General features: G+C 42.1%; 1 protein-coding gene across 3 annotated transcripts in view; it reads right to left on the bottom strand.

The window, feature by feature from the left end:
* LOC124713763 (ribonuclease H1-like) overlaps positions 1 to 22968 on the bottom strand; it is a 140937-nt gene that overhangs the window by 88932 nt on the left and 29037 nt on the right. For all 3 annotated transcript variants that reach the window (XM_047242971.1, XM_047242972.1, XM_047242973.1), the window contains exon 2: positions 12981 to 13613. In XM_047242971.1, the coding sequence (XP_047098927.1) occupies positions 12981 to 13613 (633 nt within the window). The remainder of the gene's footprint in view (positions 1 to 12980; positions 13614 to 22968) is intronic.

The raw sequence follows: 22968 nt of genomic DNA, 5'->3' as shown, positions 1-22968 counted from the left end.
TGCCATTACCAGTCTACATTTTATATTCTCTCTACTTTGACCATCATCAGTTATTTTGCTCCCCAAATAGCAAAACTCCTTTACTACTTTAAGTGTCTCATTTCCGAATCTAATTCCCTCAGCATCACCCGACTTATTTGACTACATTCCATTATTCTCGTTTTGCTTCTGTTGATGTTCATCTTATATCCTCCTTTCAAGACACTGTCCATTCCGTTCAACTGCTCTTCCAAGTCCTCTCCCGTCTCTGACAGAATGACAATGTCATCGGCGAATCTCAAAGTTTTTATTTCTTCTCCATGGATTTTAATACCTACTCCGAATTTTTCTTTTGTTCCCTTTACTGCTTGCTCAATATACAGATTGAACAACATCAGGGAGAGGCTACAACCCTGTCTCACTCCCTTCCCAACCACTGCTTCCCTTTCGTGCCCCTCGACTCATAACTGCCATCTGGTTTCTGTACAAATTGTAAATAGCCTTTCGTTATCTGTATTTTACTCCTGCTACCTTTAGAATTTGAAAGAGAGTATTCCAGTCAACACTGTCAAAAGCTTTCTCTAAGTCTACAAACGCTATAAACGTAGGTTTGCCTTTCCTTAATCTTTCTTCTAAGATAAGTCGTAATGTTAGTATTGCCTCAGGTGTTCCAATATTTCTATGGAACCCAACTGATCTTTCCCAAGGTCAGCTTCTACCAGTTTTTCCACTCGTCTGTAAAGAATTCGTGTTAGTATTTTGCATCCGTGACTCATTAAACTGATAGTTCGGTAATTTTCACATCTGTCAACACCTGCTTTCTTTGGGATTGGAATTACTATATTCTTCTTGAAGTCTGAGGGTATTTCGCCTGTCTCATACATCTTGCTCGTCAAATGGTTGAGTTTTGTCAGGACTAGCTCTCCCAAGGCCGTCAGTAGTTCTAATGGAATGTTGTCTACTCCCGGGGCATTGTTTCAACTCAGGTCTTTCAGTGCTCTGTCAAACTCTTCACGCAGTATCGTATCTTCCATTTCATTTTAATCTACATCCTCTTCCATTTACATAATATTGTCCTCAAGTACATCGCCCTTGTATAGACCCTCTATATACTCCTTCCACCTTTCTGCTTTCCCTTCTTTGCTTAGAACTGGGTTTCCATCTGAGCTCTTGATATTCATACAAGTGGCTCTCTTTTCTCCAAAGGTCACTTTAATTTCCCTGTAGGCAGTATCTATCTTGCCCCTAGTGAGATAAGCCTCTACATCCTTACATTTGTCCTCTGCCCATCCCTGCTTAGCCACTTTGCACTTCCATTTTGCACTTCCTGTCGATCTCATTTTTGAGATGTTTGTATTCCTTTTTGCCTGCTTCATTTACTGCATTTTTATATTTTCTCCTTTCATCAATTAAATTCATTATTCCTTCTGTTACCCAAGGATTTCTACTAGTCCTTGTCTTTTTATCTACTTGATCCTCTGCTGCCTTCACTACTTCATCCCTCAAAGCTACCCATTCTTCTTCTACTGTATTTCTTTCCCCCATTCCTCTACCTGGAACACTGTACAACCTCTGGTTCTTTCAGTTTATCCAGGTCCCATCTCCATAAATTCCCATCTTTTTGCAGCTTCTTCAGTTTTAATCTACAGTTCATAACCAATAGATTGTGGTCAGAGTCCACATATGCCCCTGGAAATGTCTTACAATTTAAATCCTGGTTCCTAAATCTCTGTCTTACCATTATATAATCTATCTGATACCTTCTAGTATCTCCAGGCTTCTTCCACGTATACAACCTTCTTTTATGATTCTTGAACCAAGTGTTAGCTATGATTAAGTTATGCTCTGAGCAAAATTCTACCAGACAGTTTCCTCTTTCATTTCTTACCCCCAATCCATGTTCACCTACTATGTTTCCCTCTCTCCCTTTTCCTAGTCTCAAATTCCAGTCACCTATGACTATTAAATTTTCGTCTCCCTTCACTACCTGAATAAATTCTTTTATCTCATCATACATTTCATCAATTTCTTCATCATCTGCAGAGGTAGTTGTCATATAAACTTGTACTACTGTAGTAGGCATGGGCTTTGTGTCTATCTTGGCCACAATAATGCGTTCACTATGCTGTTTGTAGTAGCTGTATTTTTCTCAATTCAAAATGCACTTTTTTTCCCAGGTGAAAAGACAATGGACCCAGGTGACAGTACATGTTTTATGTGTTAAGTGGCAATATACTTTTCCTTGAAGATGCAGAACTTACCAATGTTTTGAATGGTAAAGGTTTTATACACCAGCGTATAACTTCCCAATACTTTATGAAATGAAACCCAGAAAAAAAACCAATGCATTTTGGAAAGGTTTTAGATGTGCGGCAACATGTATACTGCATATTTTCATATTACAAATGTTTAAATACAAATTCCATCAAATACAGCATGGCAGCTTTCAATGCGCTGAAACAAAGATTGCAATGCACTTTTGTCAGCCAGTCATAACTCATGTCAAGTGATCTCGCCATTCAATGACAGCAGATACTCAGAGCATACGACATGTGATGTAGTCAGCCAACAGCAACAACAGTGTTAAGTAGTGGGAAGCCACAAATAGGAAAAGTTAATGATTTAAATTTCATATACAGTATGGCTACAAGAAAAGCTAAGCACTCACATATAATAATGGTCATCAATTTTTTTTCCGAGGGTTCATTAGGCAGGATTAAACTGCAGAAGCTGAATATTTCTGACAAGTACGATTATAAATTTCACCACTGTACACCAAACATTTTGTGCTGATATATGTCCCATAGAGCACTTCGACTTTTCCATAGAAAAGCCAATTACATGTGAAATTGCTCAAGAACTCACCTCACACTTTTTTCTCAAGAATAATTATAACAGAGGTAGTGAAAAGTCTTTACAAAATTACATGCACTGGAATAAACACAGGTAGGAGCTGATAAGAAGAAATAATTATTAACCAAGGCATTAGACAAGGGTGTGGACTATCACCTACCCATATCAAACCTACCCCCACTTCGACAGCTGCCACCCTTGCCATACCAAGAAGTCCCTTCCACGTAGCCCAGCCACCTGTAGCCGTCGCATCTGTAGTGACAAGTGGTCCCTCTTGAAATATACCCAGGGTCTCACTGAGGTCTTTACAAATCGTAATCACCCTTCCAGCCTTGTATAAAAAGACATCTCCTGTGCTGTATCTTTCCAGTTCCCCAACATCTCCCAAAGCCCCACCAATCGGCCACAGAGAAGCATTCCCCTCATGACTCAGCACTACCCAGGACTGGAGCAACTGAATTACATTCTCTGTCTGAGTTTCGACTACCTCTCATCGTGACCTGAAATGATAATGTCCTACCCACTATCCTTCCTACTCCTCCCACAGTGGTATTCCACTGCCCACTGTGCATACACAATATCCTCAGCCATCCCTACACAACCCCTGCTCCCAATCCCTTGCTTCATGGCTCATATCCCTGAAATAGATGCAGATACAAGACCTGGCCCATACATCCTCCCACCATCACCTACTCAAGTCCAGTCACAAACATCACCTATCCTATCAAAGGTAGGGCTACTTGTGAAAGCAAATGTGACCTACAAGCTAAGCTGCAACCACTGTGCTGCATTCTATGTGGGCATGACAGCCAACAAGCTGTCTGCCCGCATCAATGGCCACTTACAAACTGTGGCCTAGAAAAGCTAGACCACCCTGTTGCTGAGCACGCCACCCAACATGCTGTTCTTCATTCCATTGACTGCTTCACAACCTGTGCTATCTGGATCCTTCCCATCAACAGCAGCTTTTCTGAATTGTGCAGGTTGGAACTCTGCCCAACAATTATACCCTAGGCTCCCTTAAGCCCCCAGCCTCAACCTTCATAAGTCGTTGTGCTTACCCATCTAGCCCTATCCCAGTTCCCATTCCCGCACTACACAGCCCTCTACTATACAAATGCATGCAGTCTTTTCACTTCTCTCATTTTCCACTTCTCCCCTCCCCCACCCCCCATCCCCCTCACCATCTGTCTAACCTCCAGACTGCACCTAGCTGCCCTACCCTCTCCACACCCATCCCTCTGTGCTCCCACAAGCAGCATTTTACCATCTCCCCCCCCCCCCCCGTACCCCACTATCCCTCCCCCTCCTGCCCCAGCCTCCTCCTTACCCCCACCACCTGTTTGCCTCTCCCATCATGCGCTGCTACTCACAGTCTTACTTCAGCTGCCAGACTCTGTGGCCGTGTGTGTGTGTGTGTGTGTGTGTGTGTGTGTGTGTGTGTGTGTTCGCACACGTGTGTTGTCTATTTTCAACAATTACTACGGTGAATCTACGACCATTTGTGATGAGTGATTCTCATCAACAGGCTACATATAGCATCATTACACAATTTATCGCATCCTGAGGTACATGGTACAACATGGCTAGTGAAGCGAGCTTTTTTCTAACCAAACATGGAAACAGACTGCAGGACATTTGTGCTCCAGTGTGTGGCATGTCAACAATAAGATCAGCCATCATGTTGATGCACCCCATAGCACATTTGTCTCACCGAAACAACAATTTGACTGTATATCTAGACATCATCTGCCCCCTCTCACCACCCCAAGGATATATGCAGCAGCTGATCGCTTCATTCGCTGGCCTAAAGTGTTCCCCATGGCTGACATTAACACTGAAACAGTTGCAACCACATTCTTCCAATGATGGATTGACCATTTCAGAGCACCTTCATGTATTACAACCAACCAGGCCAGACAATTAAAAGTTGCACCTATTCAAAGCACTTTCTGTCCTATGAGGCAAGAAGCACGTTATTACTACAATGTATCACTCAGCAGTGAATGGATTAGTAGAAAGCATGCACTGACAATTCACAGTATCCCTCCAGCGTCACAACTCACAACAGTGGACAGAATCACTACCAATCGTAATCCTCGACCTCTGTGTATCCATCAAGGATGACTTAAAAGTCATGACTGCAGTGCTTGTCTACGGCCAACTGATCTGGCTGTCTGGCGAGTTCCTCAGCTACATACTAAACGACCTCATTGTGGCATCTGACTTCACCCATAAGCTGTGTTCACATATTCAGCAGCTACATCCCAGTGCATCAAGGGATCACCACACTTGCTGCCCTTTCATTTTCAACATCCTCTGAAAGTTTACTCAAGTCTTTGTTGAATATGACGCAGTATGCAAGTCAATGCAGACACCATATAATGGACCACATCCAGTTATCAGCAGAGAGCAGATGATGTTTGATGTTGATGTTATGGGAATACCAACCACCACCTCCCTTGACAGAGTCAAGCCTGCCTTTAGCACCTGCTACATTGGTACAAGCCCGTCACCGGATAGGGCAAGGACAGGATTGACTCGCTCACCACTCCATCTCCCATCACAAACCAGTCACAAGAGGTGTCAGATGCTCACACTGACTATTTGATGACAGCTTGAGCAACGTCCATCATTATAGGATCAAGATGTTATGTCTGTTTCAACAAGACATACCGCTAGCACTTAGGGAGGAGTGGTGAAGTGATTATGCTTGGCTCATAGTTATGACTACATTGCACAAAGTGTATACTCCACATCACCTAATCTCTGACAAACATCTGCCACGCTTACATGAATAATCAGTGCTCTCGAATACTCCACGCACCCAACTTTTAATGCAGGGCATAAAAATATTGGCTTCAATTTATGTCCACGGATGCTTTCCAGGACCAACAACTTACATACCAGGGCAACATTGCCAAACATGCACCATCCAGCTGAACCGCAAGATAATTGTACATCCACCCTTTCGGATTTGTGCTTAGCAATATGCCTTTCACTGATATTTTCAGAATAGTTTTCATTTTAAATATCATGTAAGGTGGTAGCATTCATTATCGCCAGTTACACAACACTGCTGTACACCTTTGCTTCTCACTGGCGCCAGTTCATATCCTGATGCTTAATTCCCCTTTCTGTTCATGGTGTTGTCGAGCAACATCTCAAAATAAATTAGCATTTCATCCAAGTCACCAATTTGCATCAATATATAGGAATACTTGCAGTGGAAATTTACCACATAACGATGAAAATTCACTACTATTTTCTCATAATTGCCTGGAAGCCATTGGGGCAATGCCAGTTTTGCTCCCACCCTCGCTCACAAAGTACTTCCTTCCCGTTCCACAGTTTCTGATTTTTCCTGCTTCTTCAATAGTTTTAAATGTTTCTTTAGATGTGTATGAGCAATAATGAGAACCTGTAACCATCTTTAATGAGGTACCCCATGGTAATACTTCACTTCTAACATGCTACTGATGTGTCACAGACTGAGGTCACAACAACACTAAAGTATAACAGGATCTATTTAACAGTATCAACCTTATTGCAATAAATCTGCACATCTCAGTTTTCAGGGAAAAAATATGCATGGATTATTCATGAACACACGGTATTCTTTGCTTTCCATTAGTAATCTGTTGTTGTTGTTGTTGGTATCTAGTTGTTCAGACTGAAAACTGTCAAGCTGCTGTTATGGTGTTTAATGTTGCAAATAAAGTAAATTTGTTTCAACCTACAGCATGTGTATGGCAATAAAGTACAGGTTCCATGATGGAAAATTCTTATTCTTTCTTAACACAATCACAGCTATCACTTTCATAAATAATGTAACACAAATGTGCACGAATGCACAAGAACAAGCACCTAAAACTCATAGTATAAGAGACACCTATTATTCTCCAAAAATTGTTGTAATTACAAATATATATTTCAATCTTCTGTTCAGTTATAAAACGGATTTGAGCAAAGTATTAAGTAAAACCACACAAAACCAAATAAAATCTAATTTATTTGGCAGTATCTTCACACCTGTCTGACTGGCATGTATGACATTACATCACTTGCACAGAACTACCCAATAAAATTTCTAAATTTTAGTGGAATTTTTTCTTCTTGACTTCTGCTTCATTTCATGCAAATTTATATACCACCAAAATACACTCCTGGAAATTGAAATAAGAACACCGTGAATTCATTGTCCCAGGAAGGGGAAACTTTGTTGACACATTCCTGGGGTCAGATACATCACATGATCACACTGACAGAACCACAGGCACATAGACACAGGCAACAGAGCATGCACAATGTCGGCACTAGTACAGTGTATATCCACCTTTCGCAGCAATGCAGGCTGCTATTCTCCCATGGAGACGATCGTAGAGATGCTGGATGTAGTCCTGTGGAACGGCTTGCCATGCCATTTCCACCTGGCGCCTCAGTTGGACCAGCGTTCGTGCTGGACGTGCAGACCACGTGAGACGACGCTTCATCCAGTCCCAAACATGCTCAATGGGGGACAGATTCGGAGATCTTGCTGGCCAGGGTAGTTGACTTACACCTTCTAGAGCACGTTGGGTGGCACGGGATACATGCGGACGTGCATTGTCCTGTTGGAACAGCAAGTTCCCTTGCCGGTCTAGGAATGGTAGAACGATGGGTTCGATGACGGTTTGGATGTACCGTGCACTATTCAGTGTCCCCTTGACGATCACCAGTGGTGTACGGCCAGTGTAGGAGATCGCTCCCCACACCATGATGCCGGGTGTTGGCCCTGTGTGCCTCGGTCGTATGCAGTCCTGATTGTGGCGCTCACCTTCACGGCGCCAAACACGCATACGACCATCATTGGCACCAAGGCAGAAGCGACTCTCATCGCTGAAGACGACATGTCTCCATTCGTCCCTCCATTCACGCCTGTCGCGACACCACTGGAGGCGGGCTGCACGATGTTGGGGCGTGAGCGGAAGACGGCCTAACGGTGTGCGGGACCGTAGCCCAGCTTCATGGAGACGGTTGCGAATGGTCCTCGCCGATACCCCAGAAGCAACAGTGTCCCTAATTTGCTGGGAAGTGGCGGTGCGGTCCCCTACGGCACTGCGTAGGATCCTACGGTCTTGGCGTGCATCCGTGCGTCGCTGCGGTCCGGTCCCAGGTCGACGGGCACGTGCACCTTCCGCCGACCACTGGCGACAACATGGATGTACTGTGGAGACCTCACGCCCCACGTGTTGAGCAATTCGGCGGTACGTCCACCCGGCCTCCCGCATGCCCACTATACGCCCTCGCTCAAAGTCCGTCAACTGCACATACGGTTCACGTCCACGCTGTCGCGGCATGCTACCAGTGTTAAAGACTGCGATGGAGTTCCGTATGCCACGGCAAACTGGCTGACACTGACGGCGGCGGTGCACAAATGCTGCGCAGCTAGCGCCATTCGACGGCCAACACCGCGGTTCCTGGTGTGTCCGCTGTGCCGTGCGTGTGATCATTGCTTGTACAGCCCTCTCGCAGTGTCCGGAGCAAGTGTGCTGGGTCTGACACACCGGTGTCAATGTGTTCTTTTTTCCATTTCCAGGAGTGTAATTTGGACACATTTACTATCCCCTACCACCCAAGTCAATCAGTATTTAAAACATCACCACGAAATACAAATATGGTAAATTTCATTTCATTCCATAAGCAACACTTCTGTCACACAGAGGACGGCAATGATGCACCACATCCAATAAGGCCACACCCACCTTAGTAAAGCACTGTGGTTTTCCAACAAACCTAACATTGTATCAGTTACATTTCTTCATGAATAGCTTGATGTGTTCAAGAATTTATTTCTGTTTCCAAGTACAACTTATTTTCCTTCACTCATGATGAGCATGGTTTCAGGTAGCTTGTGTCCATACTGATTAAAGGCCTGATTATAGAGGCCACCTGGGACAGCCCCCTGACACACTCTGGTGGGCCACCAAAGAAAGAGCATTATTTAAGCAATCGCAAACGAGTGCTCAGCTTATTCTTTATGCTGTTTTACTTTTGGCCAGTCCATGTGCCCAGTGCTACGCACAACCTATATCTTGTGTGCTGCTTCTCTACAGTATTACGTTCCATATATCGTGCTTGTTCTTGCTATAGCAAACTTGACGATGTGTGGGGATTACATTTCCTCCGTGTGTTAGTGTCAGTGCTAAGTCACCTGACAAACACCTTGATGGACAATATACTCCAACATCTCACTGCCTAGCAGCAAGCTGTTACGGAACAGCAGCAGGCTCTTGTCACCGCTTTCAATTGGCTGGTGTCTGCATGTTCGCAGCAGGTTACTCTCCCATCAGTGCAGTGCCAGATTATCATTTGATAAAATGTGCATGCTTCTCTCAACCTATTGCTGTGACAGAATGCAAGTCATTGTGACGCGTGTACAATTTTAACATCGTCAGAAATGCCCAGACCAATCTTACAAAGCCTAGGGTGCCAAATTACATGAGTTGAGCTGTCACTGTGAATTTGTCACTAATACCAATCACAAATCCTATACTGATCACTTGGTCCATGATGTTATTATTCGTCTGGCCCCAGATCAGAAATTCCATGAAAAAGCACTTCCATGTGAGAATCAGATTCTTACGGATGTGCCCAATACAGGACAGTCCTTTGAAGTGTCACTGGCCACAGGCGATCAAATTGCTGCGTGGGGAAAGGTATCGGAAGTTGCTCAGTCAACCCCTGTTAGGCACGTTGCAAGTGTTCAAGATGATGGGGAAGCCACTGCAGCAGTATGATCTCCCACCCAGCATCACATGGGGCACCGTCGGATACAGCCACAGCAGCAACAGGCCATGTCACAGCAGCGGCCACATGCCGCCCTTCTGTCTTGCTTTTACTGCTGCGTCCGACACGAGCGTGCTGCATATCCTAAGCATTGGGTGGTTTGAAACAAGTGACGAAAGAAAAGCCACACTGCATCAGTGTGTAACCGCTCTTCAAAAATGGTGGACACAATAGTAACAGTAGTACCTATGGACATTAACTACAATGACTGGTTTCCCAAATGAATTGTTTATTGACTTGCATGTGTTTAATAAACAGCTACAAATACATGTGGATACAGTAAACACACAAACATACATGGACTTGGGCTCCCCTCCCCTCACACAGGTTTAACAGAAATTGGTTAGCTACAATAAACAGCAGATTTGAATCCTAGGTCAGCTCTCAGCTCTTGTATCTTACAAACCTGTTGTTCATCCTCTCACTTTCCTTGTTGCGGATCATTGCCATACAGCAGACCTGTTCAGGTTAGATGCATTCAACACTTTCGGTTTCCCCATTGCCGATGAGGTACATTTAGTGTCAGATTGAGTTCCGTATCAGCAACTGAAGTTCCTCCGCTCTGAGTTTTTGGCTCTATTTACCCCTGGACTACGTCGTGCACTCAGTTTTCAAGCCCACTTCACCAATAAAGAGTCGGCCTGCCCTCGTTTTTCTCGGACACGACAGGTACCTGTTACAATGAGCGACTCTGTCAAGGCCAAATTAGACCATTTGACATCACTCGATGTCATTTGGCCTGTTACTTCCAGTGAATGGGCTACACCACTGGTCATCATTAAGAAACCACTTCATCTCTGCAGTGACTTCAGAGTAACGATTAATGCACAGTCCATGATACACAATACCCTTTCCCCCCCCCTGAAGAGTTGCCCGCAAAATTGTCACGTGGCTACTACTTTTCAAAGACTGATTTGTGAGAAGGGTACCTCCAGCTCCCCGCAGATGAGGCCACTGGACGCCTTCTCATTGTCAATAGACCTTTCGGCCTATACCAATATCAACGCTTGCCTTTTGGCATCGCTAGCACGCCCGCAATTTTTCAACATTTTTTAAAACAGCTGACAGGCTCTGTACCCAGCTGCATTAGTTACCTCAACAGTATAACTGTTTTAGGTTCTTCCACCAAAGGCTACCTTAGCAATATCCAATCGTTGTTTTCTATTTTGAAGTCTGCAGGTCTCAAGTGCAATCTTGCCAAATCTCAATTTTTTCAGTCATCAACTGAGTACCTCGGTTTTGAGGTTTCTCACACTGGGGTCAAGCCGTTATGTCACCTTTCAAGGTAAAGTTGCATACTACCAGAAGTTTTTACCAGATGCATCCACTGTTGCTCAGTTCCTTTTGCATTAAAATATGCCTTTCTTCAAGTCCACAGCTTGTGACCAAGCATTCACTTAAACCTAAGCTTCAATTCACCCCTTGTCGGAAACTTTTCAGCTGGGTGAGCATCTTTGCATTGGCTACATATGCCTCCCAGCGTGGTCTTCGCGCAGTGTTGGCACACAAATACGCCGATGGTCTGAACAACCCATTGCTTATGCTTGTAAGACTTATTTTGTGCTTAGCGACTTTATGTTGCATACATCGTGTTTTTTTCTTGCTATAACAGCAACTATTTACAATGGTATTTTCTGTGTTGTCTACATGCGTAGTTCTGTCTCACTTGCCCTGAAGTCTTGTTATGATCTTACTCCAATCAGAAAATACAAATCTTGTGACTTTTGACAGTTTAATGTTAGAAAATAATGTGCTACAATACCAGCATCATTCACATTTAAGGAACGGTACAAAATACGCCTTCGAACAGAAGGAACGAAAAATAACATATGTTTTTCTTCAAATCAGTTTACAACTCATTTGTTGATTCCAAGTTATTCCTATTTAATTGTATACAAACACACACAACATTTGAAATTTCTACTTCATTAGGAACTAAAATAGGACATATGTAAGAATAATGTATAATAGATACTACAGGAACAAAAAGAATCAGTATAACTGATAAGTATCAGAAAGAGCCGGCCGGGTTGGCCGAGCGGTTCGAGGCGCTACAGTCTGGACCCGCATGACTGCTACGGTCACAGGTTCGAATCCTGCCTCAGGCATGGATGTGTGTGATGTCCTTAAGTTAGTTAGGTTTAAGTAGTTCTAAGTTCTAGGGGACTGATGACCTCAGCAGTTAAGTCCCATAGTGCTCAGAGCCATTTGAACCAATACAAGAAAGAAGTCAAAAGCAGCCATCAAAATTAAAAATAAAAGTCAAAGTCAGTCCACAGGGCTGAAACATTCCTATTGGGAAGGTTTGGTACAAGAAAAAACACAGTAAGTATCAATACCTCAAGAGAGAATAATCAGTGGAAACATTGAAAAAAAACAGGATAAATAGAGGAAATAAATACAGGAGGGAGGCAGACATGGGTGTGGGGAAGGGGGAGAGGGAAGTGGAAGAGGCGGGGAGAGAATGCTAAACTAGAATCAAAAGTACTGCATTCACAGTGCCAACTACAATGCTACCGCATGTTACATTGTTTAGTGGTCAAGGCTAAAGCAGGCAATGAACTCAAAGTCATACTACTTCCACAAATTCCTTTGCTCCCAGAAAGGGGTCATGTTATATGGTGGATAGGGTACTGATCAAAATGTACTAGTCACTGGTTGCTATTTCAATTGTGTCTAATACAAATCCTTTCTTTTCTTTTTTTTTTTTTTTTTTTTTTCTTTCTACTCAGTTAAACTACTCTAAGTGCCTTCTTCATTACAAGTTATCTTTGAATCTCAACTAAAAAATTTGCAACAAAACACAGGTGATAGTTCTGATGTAATTAAACTGTCCTCAAGACATTTGAGTATCGTCTTTATCTACAATAATGATGGAAGCTGAAGAAATGAATTCAAATTTGTGCTTTGGTTGGGACTTGAACCTGGGTCTTCTTGCTTACTAGGCAGTTACGCTAGCCATTACAACACCACAGGACAACAGCTAACATAGCTGCATGGACTACCCTACATCAATGCCCTCCCTAATAATAAGCTGAAGATGCAAATTGAAGTTTGTGTTACAGAGGGCATTGGACTAGTGTAGTCCATGCAGCTATGTTAGTTATTGTATTGTTCTGTGGTGCTGTAATGGCTAGCACACCTTCCTAGTAAGCAAGGAGACCCGGGTTCAAGTCCTAGACATGGCACAAATTTTAATTCATTTCCTCAGCTTCCACCATTACAGGAAAAAATAAGCATTTTACTTATAAACTACTATGCTTGTAGTATGCATATTATCCACACAGTGTTTTTTTAAATTGAGCTTAAGAAGTATTAACCTGTTTCCAAGAACTTTTGGCTTTGTTTCTTCATACAATATTTCTTTTAGAAGTTGCCTACGAGATTCAGTACCATTGTCTTTCGGAACTAACTCAGTTTTCTGTGCTTTCAAATTGATTATTTTTTCTCTGAGGAGACCAAACTCCTCTTCAAATATTTTCTCCACTTTATTTATATCATCAATTCTTGATTTTATTACAACATGATTCATGTCAGATTTATCAAAAATTTTTGATTCCATTTTAGAAAGCCTTGAATCAAGAGCCTGAAAATTCTCTCTCAATTCATCTAGCTCCTCCCGTATTCTTTTTGTTATTTCATCCTGTTTCTCTTCCAGTTGTGACAGTCGCTTGTAAATATCTGACACTGTTGCCTTCTCTTCATTATTGTGTTGGTCAGCAGCTGCGCCACTGTCTGCGCGATGTTTCACAGCATTTGAAATAGCCTCTACATATATACTAGCTATCTCATCAGTCGTATAAAGACCTCTACTTGGAATCTCTCTTTTGATTGTTGTTGGGTGAGATGAATTTGTGCAAAACTGGCTTACAAAATTTCTTGCTTCAACTTCAGTGGAAAATTTCCTGTATTTTGCTCCAGGAAACTGATCTACCTGCTTCTTGCAGTCTGACCTGAAAAACAAAATTTACTCTGTTAGTAATGCACCTATATTCACATAATTTGATGAAAGTATGTTAGCTCCATCACAATAATAATAAAACTATTTCAGCACAATAATAACAATAATTATAATAATAATGTTAAACATTTAATTTCCTTTGCGTTTATGAGTTTACATACAAGTTTGAAAACAAATAAAAGAGCACCAACTCTAAAGCACAAAAGACTATGCAACTTCATTAATTTAAAAAGCCAATAAAAATTAAAGACCTCACAATGACACAAACACTTCACTTATTAGTTCAACACTCATCCAAATCTGAACTTCCCAAAATACCTCTCCTCCAAAAACTCAACACTTCCTTCTAGAAGCATCTAAGGCAATATTATTTTTCCATGGTAGTAATACAGAAGTCGGGATCTAAATCTACATTCATACTCTGTGAAGCAATCATATACCAGTTGTAATGGCTTATTCAATTTCCATTCACATATGGAGCACTGGACAATTGCTTGCTTAAATGTGTCTGTGCACACTGTGATTAATCTTATCTCCATGGCACTATTCTTGGAGCTCTGTAAGAAAGCTTTCACTGGATGATTTGCATCTATCTCCAAGTGTCTACCAAGTTCAGTGGTTTCAGCATCTCCATGGCACCCTCCTTTGGGTCAAACAAACTTGTGGCCATTGATGCTACACTCACTTGTATACATTCAGTTTCCTGGTTAGCCCTGTGTGATATGGGGCCTACATACTTGAGCAATGTTCTGGGATGGGTTATGCAAGTGTTTTGAAAGCAATCTCATCTGTAGACTGATAGCATTTCCCTACTATTCTACCAGTGACCCAAAGTCTGCCACTGATTTTCCTACAAATTATTACACCTGGGTATTCATATGAGTAGACTGTTTCCAATTGCCTTTCATGACAATGTCATCGTAGGACAAGTCCACAATTTTACATTTCCGAATGTATTTTACATTTCTGAATATTTAAAGCAAGTTGCCAATCTTTGAAATTTTATCAAAGTATGACTGAATATTTGCACAATTTGTTTCAGACAGCATTTCATCATAGAGTATCATATCATCTGCTAAAAGTCTGCGGTTATATTGTCTGCATGGTCATTAATGTACACCATGAACAGCAAGGACCCCAATACACTTCTCTGGAGAATGCCTTAAGGTATTTCTACATCTTTCAATAACTCTCCATCAGCGAAGATACGCTACATGCTGCCTACCAAAAAGTATTTAATCCAGTCACTAATTTTGCTTGAGTCACAAATTTCACTTGATACCAGATGTGATTTAATTTTCAGTAATAAGTGTAAGTGCAGAACTGAGTCAAATGCTTTCCTGAAGTCAGAAATACTGCATATACCTGACTGACTTGATCCAAAGCTTTCAGTATGTCGTGTGAGAAAAATGCAAGTTCTGTTTCACATGATTGATGCTTTCAGTATAAATGCCAGTTGGCATGGAGGTGGTCACTCTGTTCGAGATATTTCTTTTTAAATTTGAGTTCAGAATTTTTTCTTAAAATTCTACAACAATTAAATGTCAAGGATATCTGATGGTAGTTTTGTGGATCATTCCTGCTATCTTTTTCACACATGAGTATTGCCTGTGCTTTAATCCAACCACTGGGCATGCCTGTGCTTTAATCCAACCACTTAGCATGATTTTTTGTTTGAGGGACATACCTTAGATTACAGAAAAACTTGGGCCAACTCATCTACAAATGCAACTTAGAATCTGACAGGGATTCCATCTGACCCTGGAGCATTGTTGAATTTTCTAGTGGCTGTTTCTGGACACCAGTGATGCCAATATTTATTTCACTCACCTTTGTGATGGCAAGAATTAAAATGGGCAATCAGAGTTGCCCCAAGTGAAATTCCCTGATATTTCCTTGATTTCCAGACATATTTTAGCAGTTTTCCCTGACAAATTTTGAGATCTCAAGGATAAGTTAAGACGTAAGTTGAAAATATGTCTTTGCAGTTACAGTACAAGAAACAATAATGCAAAAGAGAAAATATCTAAAAAATTGCAAGCAGATGGCATTTCCTGATGTGAGCAAAAATCTTAAGTACTTACATCAACATCTTTTGTAATGAACTGTTTTTAGATGGAGAAAGGCAAATGTTATAAGTATTTCATTCAGACCACTGATGTTATTTTATTTCAATAAAACAAAACACATATTGTTGACGAAAACACGCATTTCCTTGGAGTTGCAAGACATACTTAAAATACCTTCAGAAATAACCTCGGAAAACGTAGGCCTCTTGAAAGAAGTGTATAAGGTGGTGAAGAATTGTGTAAACCAACACTGTATATGACCGCCTATAAAATTTGGCTCTCCTATGTTCATTATTGTTGGTTATTACCCACTGCGTTATATCTATTATTTTACAGGCATTTTGTGATTTTTTTTTCAAGAAATATGTGAGTACATAGCATAAAAACCACCAGCGACAAACACAATTTTCTTCTTCTTATCATCCATACTTTCTAAAATATAAACCACTTTTGAAGTGCCAAAAGGTACTAGAACAAATAAAATGTCTATAAAACACCACACTGTACATTGTACTTGCAGTGAGATGGTCGCAAATCCTGAAATGCAGCGCCCATGGCCTCTGGTGTGCTGAAGAACATCTGAGTCCTGGGCCCTTGAATAAATCATGAAAATCTGCTGCATTATGCCACACACAAACAGACCTAGACCCAGCCTGTGGACAAATGGGTGCACTAGATCCAACAGGCAGGACCTGTACATTAGTGGGAACTAAATGGCTTCAGATCGACAGGCCTGATCCATTACAGATACCTGCAGAAATGGCCTGCGGTTTTGGCCCGTTATGGATATCCACAAGTGTGGCTAGCTATTCAAGAGCCACAGACAACATGTTGATGAAATGAGATCACAGTGATCCATCCATGCAACAGATAACCTGTTCAAATACTCTGAGAATCAATAATAATGAGGATAGGTAGCAACTCACCATAAAGATGAGTGCAGAGCCATAGACAGGCATATGTAAAATACAATCACTCTCTCACTACTAAATTTTCAGCCATAGCTTTTGTCAGAAAACAAGAGCACACACACACTCAGACAATCACTCAGGCACAACTCGTGCACATATGACTGCCATCTCTGGCCACTGTGTTTACAGTATCCAGTATTGGATCCAAGCAAACCACTCCTCATGCCTCCCTGCCTCTCAACGGCAGCTGCTAGGGTAGCGGCTAGAAGTGGTGTCAGCACTGACTGCAAGCTGAAGGGGGCGGTAGGAAGGAGAGAAGCAGTAGGAATGATGGAGAAGGGAAGCAGTGCACGTACTCAGCTGCACCCAGTCAGAGACAATACACGACACCTCAGTAAATAAACCATTTCATCTAATGAGACAAAACAAGATCATCCCTGTATTTTTTTTTTTCAAATTTCCCTGATATTTCCCTGATTTCCCTTTTTTGAAATTCCCTGACCTACCCTAATTTCCAGAACCTGTAGCAACCCTGGGAATACTCCTGGACTTCCCTTTGCACAAGAACATATGAAAACTTAAATCAGCATTTCTGTCTTTGCTTTGTTACCCTCAATTTCAGTGCTGTCGTTAAGTGTCTGGACACTAACTTCGGTGTCATTAAGAGCCCTTAGATATGACCAGAAATTCTTTGGGTTTTGTGAGACTTTTTTTGATAACATGAAGGGTAACCAAACAAACTAGAATTATTTTTACAAGCTGTATGTTTTCAATTTTTTTTTACAAAATACAAAACAACCTTATCCCTTTCAAAATACTTTCCATTGCAATTAATATATTTGTCCCATTTGTACTTCCACTATTTGAAACATTTTTTGTAGTCATCTTAAGAAATGGCTGACAGCTCCAACCTTGTTTTCTTCTTGGCTTCTTAAATGGTATCAAATTGGTGTCCTTTCATGCTACTTTTAATGCATGAAACTAAGGAAAAGTCAGATGGCGCCAGATCAGGCAAGTAAGGCGCGTGGCACAGTGGAACCATGCCATTTTTAGCCAAAAACTGTAACAGAGATGGCTGTGCACACAGATGCATTGTCGTGGTGAGAGAACCATTCTCCTGTCTGCCACAAATTGGGTCTTTTTTGACAAGCACTGTAGCACAATCTTCTTAAAATTTCCAAATAAAAGGTTTGATTGATGGTCTGACCTGGGAGAATAAACTCTGAATGAACTACACCCAAGGCATAAAGAAAGCAACTCAGCATTTTTCTGATGTTTGATTTGAATTGCAACATTATTTTGGATGGGGTGATGAATAGCACCACACCTCATCACCAGTAATGACCTTTGACAGAAAATCTGAATCAGTTTCAAGCTGCTGTTTCAAAGCACATGTTTCAACTTGACGCTTCTAGATAACCCACTAATCTCTGACAGTTGATCAATTGTCTGTCAATGGTCTGTGAGCACAAGCTCTCAAAGTTTTTCAATATTTTTGTCAATTTGGGCAGTTGATGGATGTCCAGAACAAGTTTTGTCCTCAATTGATGGGTCACGATTTTTAAATCAAGCAAACCACTCGTATACTTGAGATTTTTTGCATTGTGTCATCTCGGTACGGTTTTTTCAACATTAAAACAGTTTCAGCAGCATTTTTACCCTTTAGAAAACAAAATTTCACAGCTGCACATTGTTCACTTAAACTTGTCATCACAAAAAAACAAATAAGAACAAAACAGCAATCGCAAAAAACAATCACTGCAGTTGAACAGAACAAGCCAGATCAACAACACATGTGGCACTGAACTGACAATGAGTTGTACTATACATGCCTAGCAGCAGAAATGCCTACTACAAAGCTCTGCCCACAGCAATATTATTTCCCCCGTATTCTCCTACAATAATATTTGAAGGTTTCACACACTGCCCTTGTCAGCCAAATACTTTCCATTCAGCATCCCTCTAGCATTAACCTTGTGCTTTGTTTTACACCTACTATGCAGTAGTTAGTTTCTTTAGATGTTACAGGGACAGTATACCACGGAGGGGGGGGAGGGGGGGGGGGGGAGGGGGGAGGGTGCAGTGTCCCTTCCATCAAGAACTTTTCTACTCTGTATGTATCTATCATGTGCATGGTCAACAATTCTTTCAATCTTGAGACTTAGATATATATGCTTCGGTACAGCGTTAAAGTTTTCAACATTTTTCATTCAGATACGAGATACTTTGCTGAAAACATTAATCTTTCCACTTTGTTTTAGTTGCCCCTTGTACTTTAGTAATCACTGCTGCTAAAACTGCCTTATGGCCAGTTTTAATGTGAGCATCCCAAAAGAGATTAGGTTGTTGTATGATGAGCTTTATCTTCTATTGATATGACTGTCTTCATACAATAAAGATAAATTTGAAGTATGCTGTAAAACAGAGAATCATGATATAACGTTCCAGTCCATGGTACATCACATTGTTCAATGCACTACCACTAAAATCTGCTACCAGAATTTCTATGGCATCATACAGAGTCAACTGACAAGTAATATCCAGAATTGGTCTAATGACAGCCAGTTGTAACCAACCTCTTTCATGTGTGAATTCCATTTTCTTAGGATTACCTGGAGTTCTAATGGAATGTTGTCTACTCCCGGAGCTTTGTTGCGACTCAGGTCATTCAGTGCTCTGTCAAATTCTTCACGCAGTATCATACCTCCTATTTCATCTTCATCTACTTCCTCTTCCATTTCCATAATATTGTCCTCAAGTACTGACAGCCTTGGGAGAGCCAGTCCTGATGAGCAAGATGTATGAGACAGGCGAAATTCCCTCAGACTTCAAGAAGAATATAATAATTCCAATCCCAAAGAAAGCAGGTGTTGACAGATGTGAAACTATAAGTTTAATAAGTCATGGCTGCAAAATACTAACACGAATTCTTTACAGGCGAATGGAAAAACTGGTAGAAGCTGACCTCGGGGAAGATCAGTTTCGATTCCGTAGAAATATCGGAACACGTGAGGCAATACTGACCCTACGACATATCTTAGAAGCCAGATTAAGGAAAGGCAAACCTACGTTTGTAGAATTCTTGTAGACTTAGAGAGAGTTTTTGACAATGTTGACTGGAATACTCTCTTTCAAATTCTAAAGATGGCAGGGGTAAAATACAGGGAGCGAAAAGCTATTTACAATTTGTATAGAAACCAGATGGCAATTATAAGAGTCGAGGGACATGAAAGAGAAGCAGTGGTTGGGAAGGGAGTGAGACAGGGTTGTAGCCTCTCCCCAATGTTTTTCAATCTCTATATTGAGCAAGCAGTGAAGGAAACAAAAGAAAAATTTGGAGTAGGTATTAAAATCCAAGGAGGAGAAATAAAAACTTTGAGGTTCGCCGATGACATTGTCATTCCGTCAGAGACGGGAGAGGACTTGGAAGAGCAGTTGAACGGAATGGACAGTGTCTTGAAAGGAGGATATAAGATGAACATAAACAAAAGCAAAACGAGGATAATGGAATGTAGTCGAATTAAGTCGGGTGATGCTGAGGGAATTAGATTAGGAAATGAGACACTTAAAGTAGTAAAGGAGTTTTGCTATTTGGGGAGCAAAATAACTGATTATGGTCGAAGTAGAGAGAATATAAAATGTAGACTGGCAATGCCAAGGAAAGCATTTCTGAAGAAGAGAAATTTGTTAACATAGAGTATAGGTTTAAGTGTCAGGAAGTCGTTTCTGAAAATGTTTGTATGGAGTGTAGCCATGTATGGAAGTGAAACATGGACAATAAATAGTTTGGACAAGAAGAGAATAGAAGCTTTTGAAATGTGGTGCTACGGAAGACTGCTGAATATTAGGTGGGTAGATCACATAACTAATGAGGAAGTATTGAATAGGATTGGGGAGAAGAGAAGTTTGTGGCACAACTTGACTAGAAGAAGGGATCGGTTGGTAGGACATGTTCTGAGGCATCAAGGGATCACCAGTTTAGTATTGGAGGGCAGCGTGGAGGGTAAAAATCGTAGAGGGAGATCAAGAGATGAACACACTAAGCAGATTCAGAAGGATGTAGGTTGCAGTAGGTACTGGGAGATGAAGAAGCTTGCACAGGATACAGTAGCATGGAGAGCTGCATCAAACCAGTCTCAGGACTGAAGACCACAACAAGAACAGGATTACCTGAATGAATCTCATCCTGTAAGTGCTTTTCTTACAATTACATTTATGTGAGCATTCCATGTGAAGTTGCTCCTGACATTTGGCTCCATATATTTCATGGCTGTTACAGTTTCCAGAGGGTAAAGTGCCAGTCACTGTATTTCACTACAAATTTCTGACATTGTGATTTTCCTATATACAACCATATCTTGCATGAATATCCTCACGAAGCCTCTGATGTTATCCTCTCTATCATTACCAAATACTGTAGCCACTAACAACCCCATAACACAACCTCAATTACACCAGAAATGATTTTTACATTGAGTTCAATCCGCTAAGAAGTCCTGAATCAAGTCACAAAACTTTTCCAATATTACATATAGGTACTCATTTACTTCATTAGACCACAGTGGGGAGTTATATCTAAAACATTCCAAAAGTCAACAAACACAGTGTCAACCTCATCACTTACTGCCCCTACAACTTGTGGACGAACAGAGTGAGTTGAGCATATTTTGCTGAGCACCTTGTTCAGCCACCTGCTTGTCAAACTTGCTTATGGCAAAGTTATGTCAGTAGTTACTTATATACCGTAGTTGGACACCTGGTTGTTGGTTATGCTTCCATAGAAAGCCTACATAAATGTCAGATTAGAATTGGCATGTAACGTGTCTAGCTTCACGGGTGGTCCTGCCATTGACAGGACGAAATATACAAGCGGAGGCGGTGGTGGTGGTGGTGGTTGTGAGGATGTTTAAGGGGGACCAAACAGCTAAGGTCATCAGTCCCCCATTCCAAAAACAGGCGAGACAATAAGGCGCGGAGCAGATAAAACCCCAAGGGGAAGGATACTCCCCCCCAGACCCTAAAAGAACACAAATGCGGTAACGAATACGACAGACACGAAGAGGACGGATGAACACCAGACAAAAAAAAAAAAAAAAAAAAAAAAAAAAAAAAAAAAAAAAAAAAAAAAAAAAAAAAAAAAAAAAAAAGAGACCGAAGAAAAGAAGATGGCCGGAGACTGGTTGACTGACCACGACAACAAAAAAGGGAAAGAGTCAACCAACCGACTACACACTAAAATCTGCAACCAAATATGAGAGACTCGAGGACAAGAGACACACAAAGGGAAAGGTGCAGGACCACTCTAAATGGAACCATAAAAAGGACTAGCACGGATAAAATGTAAAACACTGTCAGCCATGGAGGCATCGTCGCATAAAATCAAAGGCAAGGTGCCCGGGAGATTAAAAGACTGCCGAAGGGTGCGCAGTCAGGGACACTCCAATAAAACGTGGGCGACCGTCAGTCGGGACCCACACCGACACAGGGGGGGATCCTCCTGACGCAAAAGATGGCCGTGCGTCAGGTATGTATGGCCGATGTGGAGCCAACACAGGATAACAGACTCCCTGCGAGAAGACTGCAGGGAGGAGCGCCACACATCGGTCGTCTCCTTGACAGCCCGCAGTTTATTCGGGGCTGTCATGTCATGCCACTCAACAGACCACACCCCAAGCACCTTACGGCGCAACGCCAGCTGCAGGTTGCGAGCTGTGAGGCCGATCTCCAAAGCTGGGGCGTCGATCGCCCCTTTGGCCAGCCTGTCAACACGTTCGTTCCCCGGGATGCCAACATGACCTGGCGTCCAAACCAAGACCACCGAACGACCAGAACGGGCAATGGTGGAAACAGACTCCTGAATAGAGGACACCAGAGGAGAAGAGGGATAGCAGCGGTTGATGGCCTGAAGGCTGCTCAGGGAGTCACTGCAGATGACGATGGACCTACCTGAGCAGAAACGCATATGCTCAAGAGCGCGCAAGATGGCCACCAGCTCTGCAGTAAAAATACTGCAGCCAGCTGGCAAGGAGCGATGCTCAACATGGGCAGCATGAGCAAAAGCGTAGGCAGTGCGACCGTCAACCAGGGAACCATCAGTGTAGACAGGCTCACAGCCCGGAAATGATTCGAGGAGCGCAAGAAAACGGCGACGGAGGGCCACAGGCGGAACCGAGTCCTTAGGTCCCTGTGCCAAATCCAGACGGACGGACGGCCGGGACAAACACCAGGGAGGCGTAGGTGTACGGACCCGGAAGGGAGGCAGAAGAGGGAATGACCCCAGTTCTGACAGCAGGGACTGGACACGGACAGCTACGGAAAGCCCAGACCTAGGTCGCCGTTCGGGCAGATGGAGGACCATGGCAGGGAA

This window comes from Schistocerca piceifrons, chromosome 1, assembly GCF_021461385.2.
Source record: "Schistocerca piceifrons isolate TAMUIC-IGC-003096 chromosome 1, iqSchPice1.1, whole genome shotgun sequence".
Classification (NCBI taxonomy): Eukaryota; Metazoa; Arthropoda; class Insecta; order Orthoptera; family Acrididae; genus Schistocerca; species Schistocerca piceifrons.
The sequence above is the reverse complement of the archived record's forward strand: the minus strand, read 5'-3'. Positions and strand labels throughout refer to the sequence as shown.